This window comes from Python bivittatus, unplaced genomic scaffold (assembly GCF_059951505.1).
Source record: "Python bivittatus isolate LINGU-HERP-01145 unplaced genomic scaffold, Pbiv_v1 ctg000020_np1212, whole genome shotgun sequence".
NCBI lineage: Eukaryota > Metazoa > Chordata > Lepidosauria > Squamata > Pythonidae > Python > Python bivittatus.
Window position 1 is genome coordinate 46,798,335 of NW_028277030.1, and position 23,569 is coordinate 46,821,903.

Here is a 23,569-nt window from a genome sequence, read left to right on the forward strand (position 1 = left end):
GTCAGCTGCAGTGTAATAGACACTCAGCAGCTTACAAATACAATAGAAACCCAATAAAAAATACAGAAAAGGATTAAAGACCATAAAGTGCATAGTACCAAACAAAGAGGCATCATCTTCCAAATGCCCTTTGGAGGAGTTTGGTCTTCAACATCATCTGGAAAGTGGTCGAGGTAGGAGCAGATCTAACCTCTAGTGGGAGATCATTCCAAAGGGCAGGCACTACCACCAAAAGCAATGCTTCTGAGCATTGGCCCTTTGATATCCCCAAAGTGGGGAACAATCAGCTGCTTCTCCTGACGTGATTGTAAAAGGCAAGCCAACTTTAGCAGGAGATGTGGTCCTGCAGGTAGCCTGGCACCAAGCCATTAAGGGGTCTTTGTGTTAACACCAGGACTTTAAATTGCACCCAGAAGCTAGTCAGTAAAAGTTAGTGTGAAGTTTTTATTATAGCTAGTTTAACCAAAGAAATGCAGAAAACATTAAATGAACATTGGAAAAATTTGAGCACATCAGTTTTAATTTAATAGCCTTTTGCTTCAGGCACATATAAACTATGCAAGAAGATATCTTCTTGCAAAAAGCTTTATTTGTGCACAGTTAACTTCACCTTTGCTGAAGAATGTTCTCTCTGGTGGACTTAAATTCCTGAGTAGCCAAAATTCCGTAAGAAAGATTTTGCATTTGATACCAAGATTCTCTTTCCAGTGAAGTAAAAGGCCAGTGTTCCAAATAACACAAGTTTACTTGGTTATATTCTGATGCTCTCTTGAATTATTGTCAATAATTAGCCATCTGATCCCCTTTTCTCCCCCAACCCCCCACTTTAAATAGACTCTTGGATAAAATTTTGGAGACCTGTACATTCTTCCTCAAAATGTGTTGTAAAAATACCGGATTAATAATCAGACTTTTTTTTTTCTTTTATTCTATCCAGGCTATAAACCTTCAATCTGCAAAAGTGTTATGGGGTTTGCCACAATCAAGAGACATCAAGGTGGTGATGGTGGTGATGACGATGATGATGGTGGTGGTGGTGGTGATGAAGGGCTCTCTTTTCCCATCCCACCCCATCTGAATTTTGTTTTTAAGTTTTCTTTTAATTAACCAAATATGGGAAGCTGTCATGCTGCAAAATAAACCACCAGCCTTTAGCATCGCCATTATTTGCTAAAATGCTGCTTGTCCATTTCTAACCTATTAAGCAGAGGTACAGTCCACAGTAGGAAAGAGAGTTTCCGATAGCTAGCATCTCCGCTAAAGAGTCCAGTGAAGACTATGCTATTCCCTTTAAAGCAAGACAGTTGGTCACTCTACAATCAAGATGAAAACTCAATAACTGAGCAGCGGAAGAGAAGCCAGTCATGAGCAGAGAATGTTTCCTTGGTCCCTGCCATGTCTGAGCATAAGAGGGGCCAATTTTAATCAGAATATGACAGGGCTGCCTGCTTTCCTAATCTGAGCATCATTTGACACACAAATAATGTTTTCTTCTCTTACCCTAACATCTGGGTATCCCATTTGAAACAATTCAACTCTCTACTAATAAGGCAGAAAAATTCCAAGCCTTCTTGTGCCAGTAAAATCCAAAAGTTCTTTTTTGCACATGGAAATGTATGAAGCCCATTTTGTATGAAATTTGTCTCCTTCCAAAATATTAAGATCATCTGGCTAATAGACAGGTTTGAAAATCCAATATTTCCAGTTGGAAAGGTTTACAAGTATCCCATTACCCCAAGACAGAAAAATTCCACAGGCATAAAGTCAGGTGCTTAATAGACAGCTCCTATAGCCTGTCCAGCTGAGCTGCGCATACTTGCTGAAGGGGGCTGAGAGACTCAGGCCATTCGCTTTTTCCATTTTAGGTATTTCAAGTCCCAGGAATCCTGTATGGAATTTTCTCTTCAGAAGCAGATTCTGTAAAGATCACCAGAGATGCAAATCATACACTTTTTCTCCTTCATCTCATTTCTAGAGATGATAAAAAGGGGCCAGGAATGCAGCAAGAAAAGGCTTAGAAACCCTTTTCCCTTAAAGAAACCAAACCAAACCAAGATTTCTTGCTTCCCTACTGATGAAGCATGGAATGTCTTGGGCTAGATGACTGCTTTATAATTATTTTTAATAATGTAAATACATTTTTATGTAACTCAACAAGCCCAGCTATCTTCCAGCAAGCATTCTGCCAGACAAGTCCAATGCATGACTCTGATGGTGGAGGGTGAGATGGGACAGCATTTTCTTCAACAACTTGAAAAATATGGACTTCATCGTATTTGTCCCCTTGACCAGACAACTGTACCATGGATTGGCCTCACAACTGGAGGAAGAAGGAGGGAGAATTTCTATTGCTCCTCTGACATCAGCACAGGCTCTTCCAAGGCTCAGCAAACACAGAAATCCAGCACGAGTCCTGTGGCAGCACATGATGTACCAGTGGTCTTTTTGCTCTTCTTGTACAAGGTCTCCAGCCCAATATGATTTACAGTAAGGAATTGTCTCAAATTATAAGCCTGCCACTATAAAGTATAAACTATAAATTCCATATACAGCTGCCTCTTTGTCAAACCCCCTAACACTTTCAAGGCCATTCCTTCAGGCTGCAGTGAGAACATCAAATGGAATTATGCTACTGAATCTGTGGAAAAATCTACCTTTCTTCTGTTCTTCTCCTTCCTCGGCTATCAGAAGCCATTCTATCAAATGGGCTGAATTATTTTCATCGCAGATGAAATACACCCTAAATTGTCTTTTACTCCTTCCTTTTCAATTCCTGTTCCTTTTATAGCTGGTCCTTTAGACTTTAATCCTGAAAGCACAGATTGTCTCAATTCATAATGTTCTATAGTTGTTTTTTTATGGACTAGAGTTTCTCATAATCTTGAAAAGAAAACTTCATAAATCTCATATTAACATACAACACTATGAACTTAAGAACATGTACTGTACAAAATAAAGACTGTGAGAACCAAAGAAAATATTACTTAGGTGGAAAGTATGACAAAAGACAAATGGGTGGGCTTTTTCATGTTCCATTTATAAATGTTGTTTGTAAATCTACATTTTCTTTTTCTGTAGAATTCTGTTCTGTTATTCTGAATTTTAATTAAAATAACCTGCTTTAAGAGTTTTGACACAGTGAGATATGACTAGGAAGTGATAGCTCCTCGTCAGCATAATACAGAAGAGACGTCTATTATTTTTTTCAAACAAAGGAAATGATTACAAAATACTTTACTAATATAGGACCCCATGTTTGTGTGTGTATGTTTAAATATAGCCATAGCAGAGACTTAATCCTTCACCTTTCTAAAGTTTTAGCAAAGAGAACTTTTGACTTGAAGTTGGAGAAAGTTGAGAAAGAAGGTATCCCCAAATAAGGAGTGGATAAATCTATAGTTTCTTATTTCTCCACTCAAAACAATGGTTGATCTGTCCTTGTAAAAAATATGAAAATTTCAGTCTAAAAAAGGTTTTATGTATTTTTTTGCACATTTCTCCAAACATTTGCATTTTTATTTGCGTTTTGTCTAAGTTTTTCCTAACAATCATCCTGTGGCCATGTATTTTGTACATTATTTGCATGCATAGAGGCTTTTCTTTTTGTTTTTTGCTGCTATACATGTTTTGAAGTGGAAAACTACATTGCCAAATTAATTTACCACTGCACTTTTTCACTGGGGCAGGATCTCATTCAACAGCTAGGACAGATCCACAACTTTGTTAGGGTAACAAATAACATTGTTCTTCACCTTGCATACCTTTGAGTGAAAACTACTGGCTCATTCTAATTGCCTTCAGAACAAGGCTATGTGGTAAGAAGTCATTCTTGAACCCAACTGAAGTTTGCTGTCTGCCCTCCCTTTAGCAGTTCCCACATTAAAAATGGCAGCAGCTTTGATTTAAGGAAGCACCTTCATTTCCAGTAAGTTGAGGAATTGTTGCTTACCTTGAAATTATCAAAAAGAACTTCCAGTTCTTGCGAGGGGCTGTTGTGGGTTGCTGTTGTGAAATCCCAATTCAGCATGAAAGCTGCATAGCCTAATTTTACATATTCATTATCGTTTGAAGAGATGTTTTCCTGACATTGTAACAAATGCTGAAGAGGGTACAACACTCAGCTCCTGCTTCAAAAACCTCCAGTTCTTTGGTCTTGGCTTATGTGTTATGCAAACCTTGTCAACTATTATTTATTGAGTGATCCACAGTTAAATCATGATTTTGTGCAGAGATCTCTATCCAGAATTCCCCCCAGTGCCATGTGGAAATCAAACCATCATAGTTTAAAATTTTCTGCTATGACTTCAGCCATAAAACCGATCACCTGAGCATTTATAATACTGAAAATAAAATGATTCTGTTTTGCTTGCTCCCATAGATATTTTTCCACACTGAATCTACAAAAGAAGAAAAAAGAAGAAATGCAGTGACTAAAGACAGATATAAAAACTCCTTCTGTAAATGTGATCTTTGTAGGCAGAAATGACTCACTGGCCCAAAGCATTAAGTCAATCAACAAGTCCACATAGATAAAATGGCAGCATTTTGTCTTACTAGGATAATTCAGATATGATTTTAATAACTGGCAAAACATATAGTGTGAAATGGTCTTAATAGCTGCAAAGAACTCAGAAGAACAAGTTTCATATTGTTCTGGTCATCGCATTAATGTAAGCATTTGAACCTGAGTCCAGAACTCTGCAGAATAACAGCAATCCAGATGAACTGGAAGACTCTTACATTAACAAGGTGGCTACATTTCACTCTTGGACCTCATCTATAATGGGAGGATCAGCTGCTTACACTTTACATGACTGCAGGTAGGCAGGCAGTGTCTTTGTTTCAACCAATCAAGCTGTCACAAAAGAAGTATACAAAGTTTTGGGTTCTCTAAAACTTTCCAAAGCTACCTAGGGTTTTGTTTTCTTTTGAAAAAAAGACCAGGGCAGGGACTTAACAGTGCAAGCAACAAGCCATGAAATTTGCATATAAGGCCTAACTACAAAAGGAAAGCTGCCGCCTAAATGAATTAGTCGTTGCAGATGCCATGTTACATCTAACCTCCTGGAATGAAAAAGCAGTGCCTGAGCACGATTCTCCCCAAAGCATTAAAAAAGCATTCCACTCTCTCGCCTCGGGAAAAATGCAGAGGTTCCTGGGTAGAAAATGGGCCGGGGCGGGGGGGATATGAGTGTTTATATTAGGAAAAGCAGAGATTATGTCTGAGAGTTGTGCCAGGTAAAAACGTTGGGCATGAATCATTATTTAATGTTTGGAAATAACCGAATGCTCAAACTGCAACTTTTTAGATATTAGAAATATAACCTTCCTATGCCGGTTCTAAATAAAGTATTTTGCAAACTATGTGAAAACCAAGCGTACTTTTTTAAAAATCCACAAAACTCGATGTTCAACAATATTTTATTAAGAACATTCCAAATGTCATAAAATAGCATACAAGGTACTTCACATTTTCTGAAAGGGGATTTGAAGGAGAATCTGTGGGAGAGAATATATCACAAACCTACTCTTTGGGAGAAGATGGTTGCTTGCTATGCCACCTACATATTGACTATGTTCAGACAACATGTGTAACCTGGTTACTGAACTTATACTGTGTATTGGCATCATATAATACATTGAATTATGAACTACACCAAACTGGCTCTCTTAGACAAATAGGCTAGGGTCACAGAATAGAAAAATAATAAAAACTAACCAAGTTAAAACTAAAATGCAGCTATTAGGTCTTTAACTCATCTAATTGTGCAGACAAGCCTAGAACTTGAGGAGCATGATAGAAACTGAAGGCTACACTCACAAATCCCTAGGGATGATCCACAACTCAGAATTGTATTGTAGGACAAAGGAAAGATCAGATATCATGCATCTGGCCAGCATTACAAACAGATCAATTTAAAGAAGCATGATTTAACCTAGTAGACAGAAAGCACCTCTGTTCTTAAGCTCAGGAGAACAACCTCAGGTTGCCTACTCCTGCTTTAAAGCAATCATATACATGGCAAACTGAACTTCCCATGAATTCAGTTGCACTCGTCTCTTAACAAGCCTTGTGCTTTAACTTCAGAACACATGCTTCAGAGACCATATGAACAAACTACTGTATTACCTACCTGGAATTAAATTTGGCTTTATTCCCCCAAAAGTTATTGCAGGGCAAGCCTGTCTCCTCTGAAGTAAGTCTTACAGAATTCACTAGGACTGTCAAATAAGGGTGCATAAGATTGCAGCTTTATAGAACAAATGCATATTTTTCCACCCATTATGTTAATAGATTAGTTTTCCTTCCTTTTTTCGAGTTCATCAAAACCACAAGAACTAAAAATATGAGAGTGGGACTTGATGATGGCAAGTTGATCACTGTGTTTAAGATGAGGGTTTTCCCTTTATTGCTGGTTTGGATGCAAAGGTCACTACAAAGTCAACTCTTATTATACCTTTGGGAAGTCTAAACTATGCCACCACGTACAAAAATGACAAGTTTTAATTGTTTGTCTCTTTTCTTAGGAGAGAAAAGGCATTTCATTGCAAAGCCTTGACTTAGGGATGGGGGGAAGATTTGTCCAGTTCATATTTTAATGGAATCTGAATTAATTTGCTGTCGTAAAATGATGAGCAGATTAAAGCACATTTATGCTGTGCTTTTTGCTATGAGAATCTTATTTTCCCAACTTTAAAATCCAGCTCTCCATTTTTTAACAAGTGCATATATACAAAACACAAATATTCATGAAAGCAACATACATGCATTATGAGAGAAATAATTTTTTGTAAATTGCACTCATTAGGCAACATGGCATATAGCAGCGATATAATGGGCATAACCTAAAATGCACATTTTCATGCTACTTTTTTTTTTAAGTGCAAACTAAGAAATTAGATGAAATGTAGCAAAATATATTAAACTGAGAAACTCAGCAAAAACAGGAATTTGCATATTTCTCCATTCCTATCACAAAGCAAGTATCAGATTTGTATTTTAGACTGAAGCTTTAAAAAACATTTCAAGTATCTTACATGTAGCATAACACTTAAAACAGAGTAATACATTACTTTACAGACTAGCAAACAGTAACCCACTTTGTAAACCAGATACCAATTTAGTAATAATGTTATTACATGAATACTTTTTTTAAAGTGGGTGTGGGTGCATCAATTGCCAAACATCTACGTGGATTCTAATAGGTATATGTTCTAAAGGATGGAAGATACTTCATTCTTTTCTCTGAATAATCCAATAGGGGTAGGACAATTCAAGTGGAGAAACTACAAGTGCTAAACTTTGCTGGCTCACAGACAGAAAGGGGAAATGTTATCTCCTATTGACAATAACTGGAAAACAGATCAATAAACAATCCAATATACCAACACCTGAGTTGGCATTAAAAAAAAAAAAATCTTGCTAATGGCAAAAACATACTGAAGGCTATGGGAGAGCTTTTGGTCCTTTAGATCCCAAGTATCATTCAGATTGACCCCAGCACAGCTCTGGCACGTGTTAATCTTGTCAGGGCATGTGGGAGCTGTGGGAGAGCTTTGTGTCCTTCAGACTTCCCTTGATATTGTTCCTAATGCAATTCTGATATTATCCCCCCACCCCAGGTCAGAGCATCAGTGACACCGGTAAGGCAGACCCCCTTCCCTGTCTATAATACCTTAACGCCTCCAGAACTATCTTCCAAAAGACAGTAGTTTGCAAATGTAATCCTCTTGATTTATTTTAGAGTTGTAACTTGACATATTCCTTAGGTTGAGAGAAATAACTTTTTGAAATGCTTCCAAAAAAGCCACAAAAATATATAACAAAAATACATAGAAAACATGCCACTAAAACAAACCCACACTTATCCCTAGCCACTAAATGCTTCCTTTAGTGAATGACATCATTGCTGCGAACTCTCCTGGCTGAGTCTTGGTCAGACCCTTGGAAAAGAGGGTTCCAGAAGTGGAGAACAGCCAGCCATTAGGGCGGGTGGGCCGTTTCAGGAAGAAGACTACAGGGTATCATTAAATGGAAGCAACTCAGCAATTATAAAGCGTGTCATTATATTCATATCATAGTGAAGGGATGCAGTTTATAGGGCAAGACAGAGTTAACACAAGAGAGCAGGGGTTAGAGAAAGAAAAGAAAGACAGAAAAGAGCAAGCGAGTAAATAAAAGAGGGAGTAAGAACAGCTAAAACCTATCTGTGGATTATCCAATATGCCCAGCTCCAGCACGTGATGCCTAGACCAGTGTTGTCCAAACTTGGCCACTTTAAGATGAGTGGACTTCAACTCCCAGAATTCCCCAGCCAGCATGAATTTTGGGAGTTGAAGTCCACTCATCTTAAAGTGGCCAAGTTTGGACAACACTGGCCTAGACAGTTCTGTCCTTGAATGGAAGAGGCTTCCCATGGCTGCCAGGCCTGGTATGAACCACCAGAACCTAGAAGCCAGCTTTCGCATGGGTCCTGATGCCCAGGATTGTGGGCCACAAGAGAGCATTGCAAGGCCTTGCAAGGGCTCTACTGTGTTTCAGAATAGACTGTCCCATCCTGCAGAAGGAAGAGGAGGAAGGAACAGGAGATGGGAAGTTATTAGGAGCACAAAGGGGCCTGAAGTTCAGAACAGACTTGAGTTTTAAATGGTTTGTTTTCACCAATTTATTTTGAATTAAGACATTTTAACTCACCCATTTCTCCTGTTTCCCTCTCCATTCCCTTCAACCTCTCTTCTTTTAATAAAATGTGCTATTTCATTTGTGGCGTTTCCCCATGGCTGGCTGGCTGGCTGGCTGGCTGGCTGACTTATTTAATCAAATTTATATGGCTGCCATCTCACAATGAGTGACTCTGGGCAGCATACAACAAGTCAATAAGACACTTCAAGTTTTCTCTCACCCTTCCTTGAATCAGCAGAAAATCATGTCGATTTGCTGCCTTCGTAGCCACTCCATATCCTGCTTCTAATGTCTCTGTTCCTGGTCACTGCTGGTTGTTGTTATTTAAACTCATATACCACCTGACTCCCAACGACTCCTGATTGTTGTCCTGATTAAGTATATGAAGTGCACGATATGCAAAATGATTGGCTGATTCGTTCACTTTTGCTGCCTTCCCTTTTCAGCACGTTGTCCAACGTGGAAAACATCCACCAATCCCAGCCCTGCAACACGAATGGGAGGGTCTGACGCCAGATGTCCCTAGGCTGCTTTGTCTACCTCCACTCCCATACACACCTACACCATTCTGTCATAATACAAGTTGAATAAAGTATGGAAGAAGAAAAAAAATAGAATCACAAGTAGAGCTGAACCACTATGGCTGTTTCTTAGAGTGGAGCAATTTTAGTAAGGATTTATCCACTCTTCCCTTTCCTAATATTGTCAACAAAGGCAAAGTATGTCCTGAACGCACCACAGAGAAGCACAAGGCTGAAATAGTGGAATGGTGTCATGACACGATCACCCCTCTTTCTTTCCCTTTCTTTCCTTTTATTCTTAACATTATTTCAGCCTTGCGCAGGACTAATGAATCTAGCAATGCCAGCCAGCTAAAGTGGTCTGACAAACTTCTCTAGCAAGAACCTTCTGTCAGGTGGACAAGTAGCTGAAACTACCTTCCCTGACCCTTCTTTGGAACCAGAAAGCAAGAAATTAAAATTTAAATGCATTAAAGCAGAGGGGGAGGGAGTGATAAGCCCATTTACTTAAAAAAAAAAAAAGACCAAACTTTTTTCTTGATGCCTAAACTGGCCTGAATAAATACAAATTACTCAATAATGCTGGGTTCTGAAAATTCTACCCAAATGCCAATGCTGAAAGCTATAGGAGAAAGCTATGTGGAAGACCCATTTTCTTTCTTTGGAATCTGTCTTTTTTTCTCAGTGGCAAAAGCTCATCCTTTTGATCCTTAGAATTAACCAGCCTGGGGAAAGCAGAATCCTGGTGATCACACAGACAAGTTCATGTAGCATTCTTGGCAAGAATACGCACCAAATAGTTTTCGTGCCATCTCATGAGCCACTGTGTCTAACTTCTTCATGAGACAACAGCAGACTGGTAGCAGAAGAGACTGATGTGGGACAGAAAGGAGGAGACATCCTCCTATGAGCCTGAAATAGCCTAGAAATGCTTCTTCCACCTGGTCACCTGAATGTGCCTGCAACATAATAACTGAAGCACAATAGATTCTACACATCTTCAGGCTGTTCTGCACACATCTGCATATATTTATTATATGTAAAAGTCCCAATTTCAAAATAATCACTGTAGTTTAAATAGAAATATATTTATCTTACTGAAGGATGGGCAACTTCAACCTAGCTGTTTTTAATATGGGTTTTTCTCTTTACAGCACACTTGAGACAACTCTCCAAGTAGATGTCTTCAGAGAATTATCCTCTAATAGCCATCACAGACAAGTGCCCTCATAAGCAGGGCATTACAGCTGGAAACTCTCCAGTTGATTGTGCCAATATTAGAAGGTATATTACTTTTAAACTGAAGCTTTATCTGGACATTGTTGACAGATCTATGAACTCGTTTGCCTTTCTCTTTGAAAAACCAAAAAATCTGCATCTCCCAAAGACGTCAGTATACAGGTAGTACCCCAGTTTAAAAATGAGTTCCATTCCCAAGGTCTGTCCTTAAGTCAGATTTGTATGTAAGCCGAAACAGTATTATTGTATAATACTGTATAAGTAATAATGTGTAATGAACTCGAACAATTGTGCATTTAACTCGAATCATTGTGTATTTAACTCAAATTTTGCTACAATAGGCTCCATTCTTAACTGTGGGTCATCCTTAAACCAGGCATTCTTAACCTAGGGACTACCTGTATTTGACAGTTGTTCCTCACATCTATCTAAATAATACTAAGAAAAATTATTTGTGCTTCCAGCAGAATGAAAAACCTGTTAGTGATAGTGATAGTAATAGTAGAGAAAACCAGTTTGAAAAATGTAGAAATGGCTTTTTAAGAAATATTTTAGTGAGTGATGCAAGAACTTGTTAATTGATAGCTAGATGGAACTTTTCTTCCCTAAGATGGGGCCAAGTATGCACAAGCTACATGACCAGGAAGTAAAGGCAAATACTGTGATTCCTATGCCCATTCAAATCAGAAACGGAACTTACTTCACATTTTCATCAGATAATGTAAGTGTGTGTGTGTGTGTGTGTGCGAGATGTGTGAGAAGGGAAAAATGAGAACTAAACCCATAATATAAATCAGCCACAGGATGATCTTCCTTCCCAAAGTTAAAGAGGGAGGCTTGAAACTCATCATATAGAATGCTTTTCAATGCCTCTAGATACATGTTTTTCAAAGTTGGCAACTTTAAGATGTATGGACTTCAACTCCCAAAATTCCCCGTCTAGCATGCTGGCTGGGGAATTCTGGGAGTTGAAGTCCACACATCTTAGAGTTGCCAACTTTGAAAAATGTGGTTCTGGATGTATTGGATTGCAACACAGGAAGTCCCCATACAAGCACTGCCAACTTATGCAGCCCCAGTTTCATTGTTCTTGAGTTTATAGGGCTGCTTTCCTCTTTTCACAGCTGGTAAGAAGAAATTTGCATAGGCATACTTTGGAATATGTAAAACCCTTCTGGGCTTATTTAGATAAAGTCTCCTTTGACTCAAGCTTTTGAAATTTTACTGGCAATAATACAGAAGTTGGGTGCTGTTGCCAACCATCATATTCAGTGCCCCAGTAATTTCCTGGCAGTCTCCCATCCAAGAAATTAACAAGGGCAATCCTGCTTAGCTTCTTAACCCACAATAAGGGCAGCTAGGTGCTGCTGTTTGCCAAGACTCTCTCTCTGCTACAATGAGTTCTTAATAGTTAGCCATCATTCTCCCACTAGGAAACCCATAATTCTATGAAAAAAACTGGGCGACTCCAATCTGACATTAGGTGCAAGAAAATATAACGTCCATACTAGCAGATAATGCTGGGGTCCCCAGTTGGATAATATCAATGACATACCAAATAGATAACATCTAAAAGTCCATTCATTTTAATAAGTTTTTCTTTTTTCCAGCAGCAAGAACGTATTTGGGAACTGCTTGCCTACATCACCCTATGATGCGTTTTGTAGCACATGTAAAATCTCTTTTGCAAAGACTTTCTTGACTGATATCATGTATTGGTTGCTAATAATGTGAATGCCTTAATCCTGGTTCAGGGTCATGCTGAAATAAATGTTCTGATCCAATCTACCCTATACACAGAAAGAGCAGGGATTTTGAAGACCTGCAAATATCAATTGGCAAATAAAGATGCAAGATTATCATCTCCATAGATGCTTTGACTGAATGTGACACCTCTTACAAAATTGTCACAGAATTTTTTGTCACCACGAAGATTTACAAATTATCATGGAATGAGCTTTGTGAATGAGAATTCCTTTCTTCAGATTCCTGAGGCATTATCCTTAGTTGAATAAGCTGTGGACAGAGGAAGCAGCATATGAGACTTGGGTGGCAATGAACCGCAAGGTATTTGTACTGTATTTAATTCAAGCTTCAATAGAGGAAAGCAGTTGGTGATGCTAACACAACTTTGCACAACTGTGGGACAGGAAACAATTGCTTGAACAAAATTAAACTTTCTTATGAATTTCGGTGTCCTGTTTCATGCATGGAACGATGCCTCTGTGTTGTTTTTGCCAGAAATTCCTAACATTATCACAAAAATGTTATAGCTACAACCAAACGTTCATACCAAGGCCCAACCAAGATGGTTTGCAGCCTGAACAGGACAGTAAATGGCACGCCCATATATGTTCATCAAGATGCACACTATCCAGCAGAGCATTGAACACATTCACCAGGCTTCTGCCAAACACATTTCCCCCAATCCATGTAAAGACAACTCAGGTCTGCCCATAAACTTTCAATAAAGAAATTGAGACCACTGGCCCCAAACTGAGCCTTTCCTATCAAAAACACAGATGATCATTTACCTGAAACATTCTTGCTGGCTCATTGCATCCCTCCTCCTTTCACAGAAGAAATGGATGGGAATGCCACCTGAGCCTTTCACTCCCTCCACAGAAATCTATCCCAGGCTGGGACCTTCTTCCTAACTTTGGCTGATGTCATTTATTGCCACATTGAAGAATGAGAATTCTGCATCCACGCAACTGTCGTATCAGAGCCAAACTAATAATTGAATATAGCAAACAGATGGGGCAACTGCTCAGGATTACACCTCCTCGTTTTGGTGGTACATGTCACCAATACCTTTCACTCAGCTTGATTTGTGGGGATTCGATAGGTCTTACAGTCCCTCCCAGGTCTTGCAGTCAGCCTTTTGGTCTATTGCCCAAGAGGGAGGTTACCAGAGCTAAAGGGGTCCTGCTTTGTGGAGTGTAGCAGTTTAATGTTTAAGACTGCAAGAAACTCCACCCTTGGAGGTTGGCTAGATTCACTGCAGGTGTAAAGCTGGTATTCTCGGATGTACCTCTTTTGGCTACACAGTGGTGACACCCACAACTAAGTCTAACCCTATACCTCCTCCAGTCTTTGGTTATCTACATGTAAAAAACAGCACATTAGGAAGAGAAAAGCCTCATTTACATGTTGCAATTAAGTCTGCTACTACTTCTGGGTAGGAAATTCCTGTTAGTCCAGCAGAAGAAAACTGAATATGAAGCAGCCATTTTGGCTGGTAATTCAATCTGATTAGCAAATGATAGCTCGATTCTTTTAAAAAATGTCAGCTCAAATGTCACTTCACTTAAGGTCCAGAAGATTCAGCTCCCTCTCCTGGTATAATCCCCTTTGAAGGCAGGGATTCAAGGCTTTCAGATAAAATCACCCAACTTGCGCATAGCTTGAACTGTACATTTTTTTCCATTACAAGTATCTTTTCATTAATGCTTCCACTTTGGTCTTCACCTATTGTTTCAGTCACTTTTATTACGAAAAAGCACATCACTTCTAATGAAGTGTCAACTCTGCTCAGTGACATTTAGCAGATGTGGCAAACAGCTGCCCACATGAAATTAAGAGAGAAAATAGCCCTCAGGAATGAGTCATAATACAGAATGATACAGGTGATGATTCATACTGACTGAAGGAAAATGGTTTATGTTCTCAGTGGAATTCACTTGCTACTATTAAAAATTTGACTTTTAAGTGGAGAAATATTTGAGAAAGCAGTGCTTCATGATTCCTATGTATCAGAAATTGAGAATACCAAAAAGCCCTTAAAAATGGACTTTCTTCAGCAATTATTGGGTAGATTAAAAAAAAAACTTCCCTCTTTTTGTTTTCCATTCCATGTATATTTTACTAGGAGCACCTGATCAGAAGCTTCCAACCGATGTTGAATGGAAAGGTGAGGGGGGAGCACAAAGGGAATAAATAGAATGCACGTAAGGATTCAAAGATGAGATAGCAAGCCATGCCTCAAGCCAACAATATTTCCTTTGATCTTCTCCAATTTAATGCATAACTTTTAAAAGGTTCAGCTTTCTAAAATAATTATTTATACATTGATTGCCTCATCAGGATTCTCATGTTGAATGACTGTGATTGCATTTTCTCCATAGTCTGATAACCAAGTTCCTGTTCTTATGCATGTTAAAATTTTAAATTTCACCAACTAAACATAGCACAAAGCATGTAAGTATTCTTAAAATGCAGAATTAAAAAAAATGTTACTAGTATAGCTAATTCATCACATCCCACTCCGAACAGGAACAATGTGTAGTTATTTACATTGTTTAGCTTGGCCCACTGACAACCTCCTTGCCATGCAAATATGATTAGAAACTAAGGAGTGTTGGGTAGTCATCTCTCGGGGATGGTGTAGTGAGTTCCGGAGTGTGCAGGGGGTTGGATTTGATGACCTCTTAGGTTGCTTCCAGCTCTATGACTCTATATTTACAAACTTGTAAGGAGAGCCTAACATTAAATATTTCAGCTTTTCTCCATAAATAAGGACATCTATATGAAATCAAACCATAAGAATACTTATAACAAATTAGATTACAAGCAGCAGCTTGTAGGTACAAGAATACCACGTCATAGTTTAATGAGAAGTTTATACAAAAGGTATCGACTGCTCTGAAGGGTAATTTAGCCAGTCAAAATAAAAACAAACGAACCACCAAAAACCTTACAGCCTGCAGAAAAACCAAAGTGGTATTTGGATCGATCTGGCTCAAAACAAAACAAAACTTAGCCACTTAATAATATGGGATTAATACCGTGACCCATACATCACATGCCTTGTGTTGGCTTTATTTTTAATAAGTAGCAGGAAATGGTCTAATTTCATATAAAAATGTTTTCTACAACTTATACTATAAATACAGACTAAACATGTGAACCAGGAATGTGAGAGCCTGCTATTGCCCATGGTTCCCTTACATCTTATCAGATAGTCGAAACAGGCGCTCTCTTCTGGTTAGCTGATAAACAGAAGCAGCCAGTAATCTCCGCTAGGAAGATTTTTCCCCAAGGGGAAGAGTGGGGACAGCTGCTGAGCTGGCAGAATCTTTCAAAAGAAGGTAGGGGGAAGAACATTTGATAGAACTGATGGCTGGCAACCCAAGACGGATCTAGGCAAGATGGATCTGGCTGTTGAAGATTGATGGCTTTAATACAGAGCAACATTGGCTGGTGAACCTGCAATACTGTTGTATTGTAAGTTCAAGGAAAGGCCACGGCAAGCCTCTCAAAAGCCGACCAAGGCACGATCCAGAGAAAAATGCTAAAGATTGGGGACAACCAAAGGTCAAGGACTATCTGACACACAGGGTCTGGGAGGGATCGAGGAAGACCATGTTCCTCCAGTCATGGAGACAAACCAGAATCAGAATGAGAAAGGAAATACTAGCCAGCTTCTTGTGTCCTTTTCTTAACTCTAGAGGTAGTTAGGAGTCTTTAGAATTAGAGACATATACATACATATTCAGCTAACATTACAGCTTGGAAACGTTTTCAGCAGAGAAAAGGTTCCCTTTTAATAATCTCAGGCCATTGTGGGTACCTTCCAAGTGGGCAAAGGGATGCAACTATCTACTTCTAGAGTATGCTTGCAAAACTGGCTGGGGAAAGTAAAAGAAAATGCTCCTTGAGTTAATGTCATTTTTTTTTTTTTAAAGGTAGGGGGATGCACAAGAAGTGTTTTGCACTGGGTCTTGCATCGAATCCTGTGAATTTACAAAAACCCATGACATCATATACAACACGTAAACATACGAAAACTAATACATTTTTAACTCTAATTGTAATGATGGAAAATTCAGAAGTTATTTTGAACCGAGCTACAGTATTGGGAACAAAGCTCTTATTTTCTCCTGCTTCGTGTTTGATAACAGACTGTTCAAATTTCATGAGTGTATAGAAGGGGATATTAAAAGTGCTGTTAGTCTGGTTAAAATCTGACACGCGCATCTCTTTGAAATGACATCCAAACAAGATTTCAATTATAAACCTATCATATCGTGTCTATTTCAAACAGCGTGATATTTGTAGTAATGTCAGCAGTGATAAAAGCCCATTATTATTTTTCAGAATGTGAAAGCTGGCTTTTCCACTTTTAAAATTTATGTAACTATAGCAAAAATAAAAACTAAGTAATTTTGTCTCACAAAATAAAAACTTCTTGTACATGTCACGTTAAGTGATTCATAAGACAGCCATGGAGATTTCAAATATTTAGGATTTTTTTAAAAAAGGAAAATAAAAATCATCTAAAATATTTACCCTTAGAAAAATAGTGAATCATGAATTCACCCTGTATTAAAATAAATCTTGCATGCACTATAGATATTATTCAAACTATGGAAAAAATCAAAGTTGAAGTGCACAACTGGGAATATTCTTTTATGATGCTCATTCTGATTTTGATTATTTTCAACTTTTTTTTTTTAAGAATTTGGAACTCTGTAAAGTAACTGAGACAGGCTCATTTCCAAAAGAACACTGCAATGGCAAGAGCAGAGATATATAAGAATCTTGGTAAGACCTTGAAAAAGAAATGCAGAAAACTACAACCACTGGGAAAATTGGAACCATTTACAAGTACCACCTAATGTTTTTAAATGGTGCAAAACAGATTTATGTTTGTAACCCAGAGCACCATTCTATTGGCAGAACTAATTCTTCCTCCTTTTCCCATAATCCTCAAATGTGCTCCATGTGGGATGATCTGGAGCAGGTTCAGATAGGAGACAGTGAAGAGAAGCCTGTTCCTCAAGTGGAAGTCCACTGCATAATAATTAATCTTTAGAGTACTTTGCTTCATTATCAACATATATCTAATTAAACCACACAATCGACAAATGCGTAGCAATCTTGCAACTGCTTGCATTTTTAATATCAAAGTAGTGATGAGCATGTTAACAGTTAAGCTCTGAATCTGAGAATAAGAGTAGCTTCTGTCTGAAGGAATTGCATCTTTATTTCTATTTTGCTGACATTTTAAAGCACGGTTTCTCTGGAAAGAGGCTAACAAATTTTAAAAAAGCATTTGCGTGGTGGCAATTTTGAAGGTTTAGTTATGAACCCAAGGGGAACATACACAGAAAATGATGTTTCTTTAGAATTACCCTCTGAAATTGATCACAAACCAAGACTGTAATTCAAGGTAGCAATTCCACTGACAGGACTTCTTCCATCCTTTCCATGGGGAGGTGCTTGCCCTGTGCAACACAACACAACACAACACACTAATCTCCATATTTCATTTTAGGCATTTTCCATGTATTATTTTAGAAGTAGTCTTTTTTCCCCTTGACTTCCATATTTTAAAATCATATTTTGTCTCCACTTCACAGAATAAATGTATAATGGTTATTTTTCAACCACTATAGAAACTGAGTTTTGCAAGGACACTGATGGAGCATTAAAAACAGTTTCGACTGCTTGGTTTAGTTTCGACTTTATTCCTTTCTGCTATAGCTTCGAAAATACAAATATACTTTTCCTCAACTGCAAAATGGTACATTTATGGCTTTCTTGGATGATATTCTAGCTTTATATTGAGATGCCTGTAAGACTTTAAAAAGGGACAATCGCTCTATATAATCTATATATTTTAACGGGAGATGGAAGAGGATTTTAAGTAATATGGAGCACAATAATTTTTTATTTTCCAGAATGGATATGCAAAAGTGCAGACCTCAGAAAGCTTTGAATGGCAAGAAAGCAGGCCACTGTTGCAAGAAAGAAGATAGCAGACTTGGTAGCATTTTTTTTTTTTTTTTTTTACAAAAGTGCTTTTGCATTGAACCCTGTGACAAATCCCAAAACTACAATTGCGCATTTTCTGTTGCAGTTTGTATGCTGGGGGGGGGGGGAGCTGACAGTAATTTATTTTTAAGGGCTTATTGACCACAACAGGCAACTAACTGTGGAATTTATAGGGAAAATAAATTAATGCATCTGGAATCATTCTTAGGGAATCCTATATTTAAAGAGAAGTCTCTAGGAACGAGTATTTAAATTAACTACAGATAAAAACCAGCACTCATCTAGGAAAGTATGCCTTGCAACTCTTGAATTCGTAACAGGCTTTATACTCACTGCAAAAAACACACCTCATTGTTCTAATGTAAGTAAATGTTTTATCTTGAAGTAATGGATTTTTATCCACTTTTGAACATCTTACAGATAGAGTGGTTTAATAATGACAGAGCTATGATTCACTTTGTAATCATTACACCAAGCTCCATGGTGCTTGGAAGTCTAGCGGTTAACTCTAACTCAACCCAAAGCACAATTCATCAGCTTAGAGTTGCCCAATGTCCTGATTATTCACTTTGGGATGAGAAACCTCCTTTAAAAAAAAAAGAGAGAGAGTTATCACCTGCACAACTGAACTACAGTTCATTGTGTTCAAAAGGAAGTGTGAACACTAACCAAAGTAATCAACTAGCCAAAGTACTGATGAATAAGAATATGTCACTAGTACACCCTAGTGGTGTCCAAAATAATAGAGATCTGAAATGTCCCATTTTGAGTTTGAAATAGTTGTCCAACATTAGCTGAAATGCTTCGATTCTGAGATAGCTTGGAGCTTGGACCATCAGAAGCTCAGCCTCAGAATACATTTTTGAGCTGTTTTTTGAGCACAAACAGCTGTTTCAAATCCAAAACACTTTGCACCACTTGAATTCACCCTAGGTTACCTTGGAATTATCAGTAAAGTGAATCTTTTAACTAAAGATGATTAAAAAACTAATATTAAAAAAACCAGACTGTACTAGATGAGGAAAATATACTTCTCTTCTTATATGATACCTACTAAGAAGAAAGAATACAGTTTTTATAAGCAACCTGATAAATGCATCTAGAATAGATCTTTTCTTTTTCACACACACACAAAAAGGACTTCTGCAGACAGCCTGATCAGTGCCAGAGCCATTATCTTGTGAAGGTATCTTGTGAAGGGGTAGATAGTGGAAAAACATCACTTGAGAAAGATACTCAAGAGCTTCTTCAGCCCCAATTTTAGGGATGACTCTCTAATTGCAAACTGAAAATGAAATTAAGTTTTACCCACTTTGCTTGATCCCTGCACCTTTTTGGTGCTCCTGCATAAGCACAATGAACACACTAAGAATTTCTCACTCAAGCACAGAAGATAAGGACTCCAGTTTCCAACTGCCTGTTGGAACTTGCTCTTCACTTTGCTCTTTATTGCAGCTCTGATGACAGAGTTATTCTTAGGGTCCAGTCACACATCATTAGACAGAATTACACTGATTATAAAGATTATTTTTTCCAAGGGCCATTAGTGATCAGGAGGGGAAGTCCACTGTACCACAGGTTACTATGGGAGAATCTGAAATGATGGAAAGAGGTCATCCTCCCCAACTCCCAACTTCAGACATAATTTACATCATTTTCTAGACTTTGCAGAAAGGCTTTGGAACAACCACACCACAGTTAGGGCTTTCAAGAGCCAGTATTAAATGTTACATGTGTACATCTAAGTCAGTGCTTCTCAATCTCAGCAACTTTAAGATGTGTGGACTTCCACTCCCAGAATTCCCCATGCTGGTTTGGGAATTCTTGGAATTGAAATTCACACATCTAAAAGTTGTTGAGATTAAGAAACACTGATCTAAGCTGTCCCAATTCCTTTCAATTTTTAACAGTTAGCTTGCATCTTTCCTGAAAGATTTTTCAATTTAATATGTTGTGTTTATCAGATCCCATTTTGCACACTCTTCTTGCAAGACCCCATCTCAAAAATTAGCTTCATAAGAAATTAATAGTAATAATATCATCATCATCATCATCATCATCATTTTTATAACAATGCAAGCGCTGGCATTCCTGTAAGGCATGAGAGTTAAGAGCATTGTCCAGAAAAGCGAAGACTACAGTTACACAAAAACACAGACGTCAAATACCCGTTTCTGTAATAGCACTATTGTTCTTGCTTTTACATACAAAAGCATTTTTAGATAATCTGAAATTCAGGTTGATCACTTTTAGTCCCATTAATTTCACATGTATGCATGAGTATGAGAATTCAACTGCTGCTAATTGGAAAAGCAATTCCAAATGTTGTACTTATTACTGACAATTAATTACAAGAAATAATGCAAGCTGCCTACTTTAAGTTTGACCATATGCAATTTTTTCAACTCCAACTGGTGAATAAAAAGCATCTGGTAAATGAGCACAAGCTGCAATCTGATAAGGAAAATGCACATTTCAAAACAGATACTATATTGAAAAGCAGTAAACACACCTTACTATCCTCATTCTTATTTTAGAATCAGCAGATCCATGCAGACAACAAATAACCTCACATTTATGAACAGCAGAAATTAAAAAAAAAAACTGATGGCATCAATGCTTATTCCACATAGGAGCTGCAACTGGCCCCTGTGGAGACCTTTCAACAACCACAAACTCATCAGGGTTGCCAACTGCTTGATAGTGGATTAACAAATCCTGGATAGCACGTTCTTCAATCTGAAATGAGAAGGGAGGAAAGGGAGGGAGAAACTCTTAGAAATCTGGCAAAAACTGGAATAAGAACAAATGCTCACAGGGCAAAGCATACAGGGCAGTCACCAGATCTTTCATATATACTAAAAATGTTTAATGGGATCAATCACGCCTTATTACTTTCAACTCTGGATTCTCTAGTTAGAGAGCAATCCATAAGGTTTTAATGAAACAAAGCAGAAGGGAAGCAGCCACCAATTAGATCTAGCTATGCTACTGAAATAATGACGGTTCAGTGCAATCTTGATATGAAATGCTTAACCTAAATAAGCATATTGCAGTCTAAAACACTAAGAACACCATGTTGTATGGCATTTTTAGAAACATCAGTAAGGTTCCTTGGAACCAAAAAGAAGGAAGAGATGAAAAGAAGGCAAGAAACAGACATTCTTACAGTGCATAATGCTGACTTTTATTCTTTACCTGGATCAAAGCTAAAGGTTTTTCTCTACTTCGGATAAGAGCAGCTTCTTGCTGAAGTTCTTCTTCTACAATTTCTGCAAACGTGATAGGCAATGCTGCAGCTGGATTTCTCAAGGATGATGCTAACCAAGGACTGTAAGATAAGTTACAAATACAAAGCATCACAACTTTACAAGATATGCCTTTCCACATATATATTTACACTATAAATATAACTTACTTCTGATTTTCTGATTGTGTTGGTTCACAGGGATGTTCATTTTCTGTTCCAAGAGCAATGGCATTTGTGTCTCTACAGACAAAAATTAGTACAAAAGTTTTTAATTACAAATGTTCTTTAAGGCACAAAAAGTCAGAACGCAAAGCCCAAATAACTTGTATAAATGAAGTTCTCTATCTTCCACAAAGTAATGGCATGATCACATAGTGACTATTCACCAGGTACTAAAATGTTTAAACCAGCACTTCTGTGAACACATAAACAGCCACTGCAACTTTGGGATTTACTAGTATATAATATGAGTCAGTGGAATGGTATTTCAGGGAGAAACAATGTTTGAATAAAATAGAGCAATATTCGACTTCTGGGGAAGCAATGGCGGACTGAAGACAGTTCTACTATCAGTGGAGCTGATGATCATGGTGGAACAAGGAGCTGGTGAATGAACTGGCACCTCGAAATTCTTCTCTGGATAAAGGGGAGGACCTGGGATCACCCACAAGTGCTCCATACAGAGGCTCTCCACAAGGAGACCATAAAACAGTGGTCTCCAGCAGGCTTTAGAGCTCTGGGAGCCAAGGGAATGTCAGCTTTGCCCAAGCCGCATTTCAGAGCCTCCAAACGGACACTGGGTTCACCTACTTCCTTTCATAATCACTTTTGGAAATTGCTCGTTAACTGCTTTTTGGATATTAAGAACTTTAAGAACAAGTTTCATCACACCAGGCGATTCTCCTTCAATCCTCAGTGAAAGAAGTTTCAAGTAAGTTTAAGGACTTAATTTTTTTTTTATTTTGAAATAAACAGCAAAAGGGTGATTAGAACATTGATTCTGGAAAGTTAATAAATGGATTAAGGGGCCAGATGGATTGGAAATAAGATTTTGAAATTAATTATAAAGATCTTCCTATGGATTGTTTAAAATTCTATTAAAAATATACAAAGATTTTGAATCTAAATGTAAGATATGGGAAAATGTTGTGGATTAGAAAAAAACATGCTAAGAGGAGACTTTGAAGGCGGGACACTGTTGTTGTTTAGTCGTTAAGTCGTGTCCGACTCTTCGTGACCCCATGAACCATATTGCGCCAGGCCTTCCTGTCCTTCACTGCCTCCCTGAGTTTGCTCAGTTTCATGCTCATTGCTTCAGTGATGCTATCTAACCATCTCATCCTCTGCCGTCCTCTTCTCCTTTTGCCTTCAATCTTTCCCAGCATCAGGGTCTTCTCCAAAGAGATCTCTCTTCGCATTAGGTGACCAAAATATCTGAGCTTGAGCTTCATTATCGATCCTTCCAATGAGCAATCAGGGTTGATTTCCTTTAAGATTGACTGGTTTGACCTCCTAGCAGTCCAGGGGACTCTCAAGAGTCTTCTCCAGCACCACAGTTCAAAGGCATCAATTCTTCGGCGCTCGGCCTTTTTATGGTCCAGCTCTCACAGCCATACATTACTACTGGAAAAACCATAGCTTTGACTATGCGGATCTTTGTCGGCAAGGTGACGTCTCTGCTTTTTAATATGCTATCTAGGCTTGCCATAGCTTTCCTCCCAAGGAGCAAGCGTCTTTTAATTTCATGGCTGCAGTCTCCGTCTGCGGTGATCTTGGAGCCCAAATAAATGAAGTCTGTTACTGCTTCCATTTCTACCCCTTCTATTTGCCAGGAATTGATGGGTCCAGATGCCATGATCTTAGTTTTTTTAATGTTGAGTTTCAAGCCAGCTTTTGCACTCTCCTCTTTCACCCTCATCAAGAGGCTCTTTAGTTCTTCTTCACTTTCTGCCATTAGGGTGGTATCGTCCGCATATCTGAGGTTGTTGATGATTCTCCCTGCAATCTTAATTCCGGCTTGTGATTCTTCCAGCCTGGCATTTCTCATGATGTACTCTGCATATAGGTTAAATAAGCAGGGTGACAGTATACAGCCTT

General features: G+C 38.3%; 1 protein-coding gene across 1 annotated transcript in view; it reads right to left on the minus strand.

Moving 5' to 3' along the window:
* Positions 1 to 11,426: 11,426 nt before the first annotated feature.
* IBTK (inhibitor of Bruton tyrosine kinase) overlaps positions 11,427 to 23,569 on the minus strand; it is a 73,541-nt gene continuing 61,398 nt past the window's right edge. Inside the window, exons 27-29 of the mRNA XM_088138010.1 lie at positions 21,641 to 21,712; positions 21,421 to 21,553; positions 11,427 to 20,961 (exon numbers count right to left, since the gene is read on the minus strand). Of these exons, the coding sequence (XP_087994136.1) occupies positions 20,836 to 20,961; positions 21,421 to 21,553; positions 21,641 to 21,712 (331 nt within the window). The 3' untranslated portion in view covers positions 11,427 to 20,835. The remainder of the gene's footprint in view (positions 20,962 to 21,420; positions 21,554 to 21,640; positions 21,713 to 23,569) is intronic.